The sequence below is a fragment of the Terrapene carolina genome, unplaced genomic scaffold (genome assembly GCF_002925995.2).
Source record: "Terrapene carolina triunguis isolate 2854851 unplaced genomic scaffold, T_m_triunguis-2.0 Scaffold58, whole genome shotgun sequence".
NCBI lineage: Eukaryota > Metazoa > Chordata > Testudines > Emydidae > Terrapene > Terrapene triunguis.
Genome location: NW_020664409.1, coordinates 49,297,508 through 49,307,070, shown reverse-complemented (window position 1 = coordinate 49,307,070; position 9,563 = coordinate 49,297,508). Strand labels below are relative to the sequence as shown.

General features: G+C 41.9%; 1 protein-coding gene across 1 annotated transcript in view; it reads left to right on the top strand.

The window, feature by feature from the left end:
- The window catches only part of LOC112105473 (epidermal retinol dehydrogenase 2-like), a 30,917-nt gene that overhangs the window by 12,357 nt on the left and 8,997 nt on the right, over positions 1-9,563 (top strand). The window contains exon 2 of the mRNA XM_024198286.1: positions 401-532. Coding sequence (XP_024054054.1) covers positions 401-532 — 132 coding nt within the window. The remainder of the gene's footprint in view (positions 1-400; positions 533-9,563) is intronic.

Genomic DNA, 9,563 nt, shown 5'->3' with positions numbered 1-9,563 from the left:
TGGGCCAGTTAGTGTGCAGCACTTTAGAAATCACACCCGTAAACTACAGGCAGAAAGCTGTTCCTTGAAGAATTTTTTCATACTCAAGTGTTAGAAGTTGGTTGGTAAACTACCATCAATCCATTAACTCCTTTCTAGGCATGTACACTAATTGAAAAGTCATGTGTGAATCTGAAAGTAATCCTCTGAGAGTATAAACTCTTCAGGATGCGGGATTGTCTTTCTCTCTGTTTGTAAAACACCTACCAAATGTAGTCTGCTTCCACAGTATTGGTAATAAATAGTAATGGCAAATATTCAGGCAGTACATAGAACAGATCACTACATGTGTTTTATAAATGTAAAGCACAAATAGCATGAATATCGTATAATAGTTTGGTTTTCCCTTCTTTCCTTTCAGGTTAGAAAAGAAGTTGGGGATGTTAATATCCTAGTCAATGATGCAGGCATAGCAAATGTGAAAACATTTCTTGACCTTCCAGATGCTGATATGGAGAAAACTATAAGGGTGAACATCATGGCCCAGTTCTGGGTAATATATTTTTTCCATGGATAACTGTGAAAGTGTGCTAGCACCCAGTTTCTTCAGAAGTGGGCAAAATGTGTTTAACTTAGGTTGTCTAGTATTCAGAAACTCCATTTAGAAATGGAGCATTGTTTGGTTTTGGTTCAACTTGTGACAAATGCCAGACTGAAAAAGCACTAGCTTGCAAGCTCTGCTCCTCTATGAGGTGTGATTTGACTAGGAGCAGGCACCCAAACTGTCCTCACCAAAAAATTATGTGCACTGATGTTAAAAGCAAAACATGACAATGCTCTTTGGTGTAAATCCAAAGGCTTTGTATTGCTAAGTCAAGAAACAGAACTCTCTATAGTAGCTGTGACTGCAGTTAGTGGTGATAGAATTCTATTTTTTTTGGTCTCATTTCCTATTCTCACCCTTCATAAAACACAAGCTGTTACATATTTAAACTACACTACCTACACCAGTCTGCAGGACTGCACATCTGTGACTGGTATTTTTCCTTTGCTTTCCATAAATTTCAAATAGAATTCTGGGTTGTTGTTGTTTTTTCTGGTACCATCTGTCCTCAACAGATTTGTACAGATCCTTTATTCTTAGGGTCTGAAAGCACTTTTCAATGGTTAATAGATAATTGTCCCATTTTAGAGATTTGTGGAGTCAGGGAAAGACACAAAGTGGTGAGGTGTCAGCTTTTGAAAAGTGTCGTCTAACTCTGGTGCATATTTTTAGAACTCTGGATGCGACTTGCAAAACAGCTCAGTGTGCGGAGTGCTTTTTAAAAAAAAAAAAAAATCTGGCCACTTATTTTGGTGTTTGAATGGGAGCTGATCTGTTTTGAAAATCTGACCCCATTTTTAGGTGCTGAGGTCCTTTTGAAAATCTGTACCCTAATGCCTGATCTTCTGAGTTGCTGAATACTCACAATTTCCATTGACTTCAGCTGGAGTTTTCCAGAAATCAGGCCATAGGTGTGTCAAGCTGAACACCCAAAAACTGAGGCACTCCTAATTAAACAACAAAATTGAAAATTTAGCCTTAAGTGACTTGACTTTTGTTGGACAGGAAATCATTAGCCACAACTGACCCCATACAGTCTTGTAGCTGTAGTCATCCCAATTTTAAAAAAAAGACTGAAAACATAAGGGGCTTAACTGTGAACAAGGATGATGAGCTTGGGGCTAAGACACTGGACTGAGACTTGAGGCAATCTGGGTTAAATTCCTGGCTCTTTTACAGATGTCCTGTGTGAAATATTTAATGATAGTTTAATATTCAATGCTTAATGAAAGTTAGCATTACTAAGAGATGTTTGAAGCAGCTTTCTGCTTTGTAAGCAACAGGTTATTAGGGTACAGTCATTCACTTGCCCTAGGACCTGCCCCACTTCTCAGTTACATTCCACCTGTCATAATTCATTCCAACACACCATTGTGACCGTGAATTAGTGGATGTTGAATAGCTATTATATTTAAACAATTAGGATACGTCTTGGTCATAAGCAGAAGTTTGCATACCAGTTCCTTATCACATGGCACCTTTTTGCGTCTTGTTTTCGAGAACATCTGTTTGCGATTATCAACAAATTGTTGCAAGACACATACATACTGAACTGGCATCTTCTATATGACTTCAAGATCAAGGTGTCAAGTCATTGGTGCACAATGAACTATAGCTGACATGCTGGAACCCCTAATTAGACAAGAGTGTCCCAGGGCTGAGTAGAGGAGTCACTGATCCAAAAGATGCTAACTATGCAGAAAGAAGGTGGGGCTCTCTCACATCACACAACACCCAAAGTTGTATCATGCTTTGTTCCCTGGACCAGACATCCAAAGAAGAAGAGGTGAAAGACTCTGACCGCCAGCTAAGCCAAGCCTGAAGTCTACAGCTGAGAAATGAGACCAAACTTTCCTCATGACATGCGAAAGAACTCCAAGCTACATTTTATCAATAAACAAAGTTCCAAACTAAGACCAATCATATGAGCTAAAGACTTTTGAGAAGAAGATATGAAAATCCTTCTGTAGAGCAATTCAAGGACACTCAAATCGCTCCAATGCCCATTAGTGTGTGCGTGTGTGTTGCAACTACCCCTCAAAGTAGACACTAAACCCCTAAGTGTTATCTAACATGAAGAGATCCTGGGTCATAGCAGCTTTAGAATGACACCGGTTTAAGTATAAGTCTCTAGAAAACTTTCTATATCTGTGTATGACTGGCAGAAAAATGCAGGTGTTGTGTTCAAGTGGGGAGGGGAAATAGAGTAAATAAACAGAAGCTTGATGTGATTTCTGTGAACACGAAGCTTAGCAGGAGAAAGCAACCAGAGGAAGAAGTTACTAAGAAACCATTTTAAGAGCTATATTTCCTCAAAATAAAGACAAGAAATAGCCTCTGACTTTAATGGAACCTTAGCTAAAGGGTTAAAATAAAAGGTAATAGCTTCTCCCATTAACCTTCCTGCAAAAGCTTAACAGAATTGTTTTCCTTAACTTGTTCACTGGCAAAGTAGATAAATTGAACCATTGAATTACTGATTATGTTTTAATTACAGCCTTAATTTGACTGTTGCATTATACCATTGTAAGTTAAGTTAGGAAAACTTTAACTTAAATTAGCTTGTGACATATGTTGCTTAAATTCATATTTGTTCTATAACTGCTTGCTTAGTCTCTTAATACATTTATAGAAGGTGCACCAAACTGGTTTATTTCTCACCGCTTCATTCCAAAGTAACATATAGAGGTAAAAATCATTAAATGTTATTCCTGAGCCCCTCCTATATTTTAATTACTTAAAATAACACCCTATTTTCCCTACAATGAGAAGTTACTTAACTTCCTTTTACATCAGTTCCCAATAATAAAATAGGGATAGTAATACTTCCTTTCCCCTGTGCTTTTGTATCTTATCTATTTAGATTGTAAGAGACAGATTTTCAAAGGTTTTAGGAACAATAGGTGCCTAGTGAGATTTTCAAAAATAGCTAAGCAAGTTACATATGCTCCTAGTGGGCACTTAGCCAGTTTTGAAAATTCCAGTAGTCATCTGTTTGCACCTTTAGACACCTAAATACCTTTGAAAATCTAGTCCCAAGTTCTTTGCGCAGGGACTGCCTCTCACTATGTGTTTGAACAGTACCTAGCACAATGGGTCTGGGTCTTGACTGGGATCTGTAGGTGCTACTGTAATAAAAGTTGTTAATAATAAAGTAATAATACACAAGCTGCATATTTTTCCATTACTGCTCTAACTTCCCATTCTCTATATTTAATCCACTTGCAAGTAAGATTTAATTAACTATCTTATTCCCAATACATCCCTGCCTCCTTAGAATTGGCAGACACCTTTAGCAGACACAGGCTCAGATCTTCCCTTGCATTAGAGACACATTGTAATGTGAAAACCTACACAAAATACATGGCTATGGTGGCTTTGGGGCCACAAGCCAATCACCCCAGCACAGGGGATCCTCCAGTGGCTTAGAATTGGTGTAACAGCTCCTACAGCAACCCATCCCTGCCCTGATCCACATCGTAACAGCCCTCTGGGAATTAATGAGGTCGATAGTACTATCAGTAACTTTACTTCTGAGTTCACTAGTACTGAAGCCATTTGCACTTCCCATCCAAGAGTTTTCTCTCGTTCTGGGCCAATGATAATTATGACTTTGTCCGCATTAGAGCTGGAAGGTGTAAATATCAGCTTGAGGAGACATACCCTTGCTAGTTCCGATGAAGCTAGCATCCTAAAAATAGAGCATAGCTGAGGTGGTGTGGGGAGCGGGATGGGCAAGCCGATCCACACATGTACATGTCTGAGATGCTTAATGTGCTCAGGGCAGCTCTCCCTTCCCACTTCTCACACCAACATGGCTACACTCTATTTTTAGCACATTAGCTCAATGAGAGCTAGTGTGGGTATGTCTCAAGGTGGAATTTACATTTCCAGGTCAGCGAGAAGCTGCCACTGGGGGAAAGCATCCTGTATAGTTCCAAGCTTGTAGCCCTCCAGAGATAAAATGTTGTGACAGCAGTAGCTGAAATAATGTGGACAGTGAATGCCTTTGATAGAGAAGCTAATTGTGGTGGCTTTATGTGCACATAGAAAGGAAAGGGAAAGGAAAGAGACACCAAGCAACTTCACAGATGTGCTAATATTATTTTCAGTAGAGAACTCTCTCATCTCTCAGCATGCTTCTGCCTGTAGAGACAAAGCAAAACACTCACTTATCCATCTTCAGTGCTTGGTTTCCAGTAATGCAAGATCCAGTACTCAACAGAGCCTCATTGCAAACAATTCCTTCTCAGAATGTTTCTGCAGGTACCAGGTGGGGAAGAAAATACCTGGAGAATTTGGCCAATTGAGGCACTAGGATTTTGGCAGATTATTATTCTTCACAAGATTTTCTTCCACAGGGAAAAATCCTGGTCACTGCACAAAGCCTGAGTAATAGGAGAAGAAGCAGAGATTACTTTACAGATTTCATGAGACCATCATGGGTCGCCTCCTCCTCAGACCATGCAAATCTCCTTACTCTGTGCCTCTCTTCCTCCATCCCTTTGTGCTAGACTGCAGAGCACAGCTCCCCAGCATGTCGGACTCGTGGATGCTCTATGCTGGGTCCTATAATACTACTTCTCCCAACATATGCAGAGGGTCCACACTGATTCTGCGCCTGTCACTGACCTCCATGGCCCTGGAGAAGCTGATGGAGAGGATTTGCCAAAGAGTGCTTACTTTACAAAGAAGAATGAGTCATAATTAGTAATCGCAAGTTTCAAAGCACTCTGTACCTATTTAACTTTGGCGTGCTTGCTCTGACAGAGCACTTTTTATTTTGGTTATAGATAATCCAACCTGTGTCTTCCTGTGTTGGAAGCCAACCCTCATGTTTCAGAGTTCTGGAGAGGGGTTATGCAAAGTGTTCTGCTTTGTCTCCACCTGCTGGAAAATAGAGAAATGAAATAGGACAGAGCATAACTGAATCTGTTGGTGATTGTGGAAAATCATCTGTGACTACCAGGTTCCTCTATTTGATTGATATTTAAGGGCAAAATGAAAAATAGCTTCATTACACTTAGAAGCTTTTACTCCAAAGGTTGCTGCGACTGAGCTCTTCATGGGTAGGAAAATTATAGCCTCATCTAAGCGAGTGGCAGGCACCACCAATTTGGTCGACTTAATGTATCTTATCTACACACATCCACATTGTACATAATTTAAAAGCTTATTATGTCTACTTAAATATGAAGTATGATGTGGCGCTGTCAAGTGGTGCTGGTACCATAGCAACAGGATCAATAATGACACCATAAACACGGTAAATTGACCGGTTTGAAATATTTGCATTCGTTTCTGTTAGCTTAATGACACTATGTATTATTTCAAGACATAAAACTGGATTTCTTTGTGGCTTCAAAGCATCACAACAACAGTTTAAAGAGTAAAACAAAATCTAATAATAAATTTGTACAGATACAATTTGACATTTCTAGTCATCATTATCATCATGATCTCTCTCAAGAGTATGTGAGTTACCACAGTTTTATTGCCTTGGCAAGTACACAGTTCTGTGCAAGAAAGATTTTCTGACTACAGACACAGTTGATTGTGCACCAGACCCTACTGGTACAGGCACAGATAAGGTCTTTTAGAAGCTCAGGTGCCTTTGGGCCCATGAAGAATACAGAAAGTAGTTAATCATCCACATTTTTCCATCCATGTTGCAATGACGATCCAATGTCTCGTTTACCTATGTGTGAAGACATCCAAATCTTTGTTTTGTGAAGATGCTCTTTTGAGATGCTCTTCAAAACTGTCCTCAAATGGTGAGGAGTTTGGCCCATGACTTGTCCTTTTTTGATGGCTAGATTCAGGTCTCTGAGTCTCCTGTCCTTTCTCACTCTGATCATACAGCACTGCTACCAACTTCTTTAATGAAGAAATTGTCCGTCAGTCTCTCCCTATTTGGCAAGATCTCTGAAGAAGTCCGCTTCCTTTGTTTTGACAACATTAAACACAGATTTTTTATTTCCTCTCTATACCAGTTAGGGATGACACAGTCACCTATTAATGCATGTAAAGCAGGAAGTATGTTGCAGAAGTCAGGAGTGTGTGCATCACAAATTGCATGTGCAGATATAAAGTTACACTTGTCCGATGTGCTGGTAATGGTGCCTGTTTCAATCCACATGTTATCCATGTGTTCCATTTTTGGAAAGTAGTGAACAGAAAGATCCAAAACATCTGTATCAGGTGACATAATTACTATGGTTCCTTTGACGCTAAGAGATCCAAAAGCTGTACTGGCACATACACATGAAGAGTGTCCTTGTGTCCACCTCCTCTTGAGTACTGTGCAAACTTGGGCTTCTTCGATACTTCTACTTTGCTACTTCACCATTGGAAAAGCCTCCAGCAAGAAGGAGTGTTTGTGTTGTATGTGTCTCTACACTCTCAGCTGCATTTTGAACCATACATTCACAGAGGAATTTTACAAGTGACTGCTTGTTGGATGCCATGTTTAGAAACTTTTTCCATGGATGTACAGGACATCCACCAATCGCCTGATATTTCTTGCAGCCAACCTTAGATCCTGTCTGATGCTGATTTTTCTGCAATTTTCACAGGGTTACTGTTGTCATATTGGTCAGACTTTGATTGCAGAACTGGCTTTGTCAAATTCTTTTAGGATCTGCCTCAAGTACTCAGCCAGTTCATCACATGTGTGGATCTTCTCTCCAGCCATCACTTGTATGACAGCCATAGCATCTCTGATGTATACTGTAGTTTCTCTGTTGCATGATCTTAGGTCATGGATTCTTTCAGCCGATGTCCTAATTCAGTTTTGTATGTTATTCTCAGTGGTCCATCAGCATGCAAGAGGGACGTAGGCACAGGTCCTATTAAGTGACTAAGAACAGTTGCCATTGAAATATCATCTCTGCATCTTGCTAAGGACAGGGATCTTCAGAAAACAATTTCTGGACTGATAGCTGCTGTGAATGTCCTTCCCTTGCCAGACTTAAATTTGGTTTTCTTGGTCATGTCAGAAAATGTTTTGATACCAGATCAAGTGCCTCTCTCACAAATCTCTCCATTTGTTCTTCACCAACATCTTCTGTTTTTAGCAGAGTCTTATACATCTGATGTTACATATACTCCACTAGATATGTTGATAAGGACCTCTGGATGTGATTCAGGGTCAAATAGGTATGTCATATTGTTGTGGATATGGTGGTGTGATGGGGCTCCTGCCCCGCACTGGCCCTTAGAGGGTTAAAACCAGCCTAGGGAGGCTGAGTGCAAGGCAGCCAAAGGAGTGGCTGCAGGGGAAACAGCCAATTAGGGTGGTGGCTGCGGACAATTAGAGCAACGGCTGGACCAGCCAATCAGGGAGCAGCTGGCCCAAATAAAAGGAAGCTGCAGACCAGACTGAAGGAGTCTGCTGCAGGGAGCCCTAGGGAGACAACTGGCTTCCTAGAGGCAGGGCCAGCTTTAGGCCGATTCCCCAGATTCCCTGGAATCGGCCCCGTGCCTAAGAGGACCCCGCGCCTTAGGCACCTTTTTAATTTTTTTTTTACTCACACGGCGGCTGTCTGGGTCTTCGGCGGCAGGGGGTCCTTCACTCGCTCCGGGATTTCGACGGCGGGGGGGTCCTTCACTCGCTCCGGGTCTTTGGTGGCATTTTGGCGGCGGGGGATCCTTCAGTGCTGCGGAAGACCCGGAGCGAGTGAAGGACCCCCCGCCGCCGGGTATTCGAATCGGGTCCCGCAGTTCCTAAAGCTGGCCCTGCCTAGAGGGTTCCTGGTAGGCTGCCAGGACTTAAAGGCTTGAGGCCCTGGGAAGAGGGCAAAGGAACTGGAGCCAGAGGCAAGAGCAGAAGGAACTGAGGCTGCGGGGAAGTGGCCCAGGGAATAGAGACAGTGAGCTGGAAGGAGGAGGCAGCAGAAAACTGCTGTTTGCAGGGTCCCTGGACCCGGGGCCCGGAGTAGTGGGCGGGCCTGGATCCCTCCGCCCCACTAGCCGCTGAAGGAGCAGCCCAGCTGTGGACTGCCAAGCTGCTGCGAGGAGCAGCTGGACTTTTATTGGAGGAGTCTCCCGGAATGGGGAGAAACCAGATGGTGACATAGCCAGAGGGCTCTGCCACGAAGCAGACACTGAGAGAAAGGAGCCGTAATGGGTCTGCAGGCGGAGGCGAGGATAGGAGAGCCACCACCACCTGAGGATGCACCTGCTGGGACTGAGCTAATTCCTGAAATGTCCAGCAGGAGGTGCCAGTATGGTGAGTGACCCCGTCACAGGTGGTAAAGCTGTAACATGCTCTTCACCCCCCTCTTCAGTGCAGAGCAAGGACTTGTTTGTGGATTTTGTTTTTCACTACGTTTGTTATATCACTTCTTTCTCTTAGTTTTTGCATATTCATAATATGAAGCTATGTATTGTCATCTCTAATACTGACCTATGCATAAGTCAATTAAAAGGCTAGTTTCTAGAATATTTCAAAGGCTAGTACTACATACATAGACAATTACAAATGAAAGCCTTCTACCAGGCAGACTAGAAGCTACACTGTATGTACAAAAGCTTACTAATGGTGAAGCATTAGGAATTCTCGTACATTTATATCTATCCACTCTGCAGTACAGGCTATGGGCACACAGCCTACTGATACTGGTACACAACCTTCAATGTGAGAATGACCTAGTCAGCAAATTTTAATCAAAAATACTGTATAGAAACTTTATAATCTGTGGTGAGATGTTTTCACATCACATTCTTAATTGTCGAAGTATTTCATGTTAGCAAATTGCAAAGTGTTGATTTTCACCATTTTTGCCACATGCTAAACAGCTTCATCACTTCTGGGGGGGAAAAAAAACTTGCCCATGCAAAACCAATAAAAGTCTTTTATTAAATTTTCATTTGGTAGGTTTGACCAATAAACACCACAGTAAGGTGTTGAAATTAACTTAAACAGTAGCCATGTTTCAGAGTAGCAGCCGTGTTAGTCTGTATCCGCAAAAAGAACAGG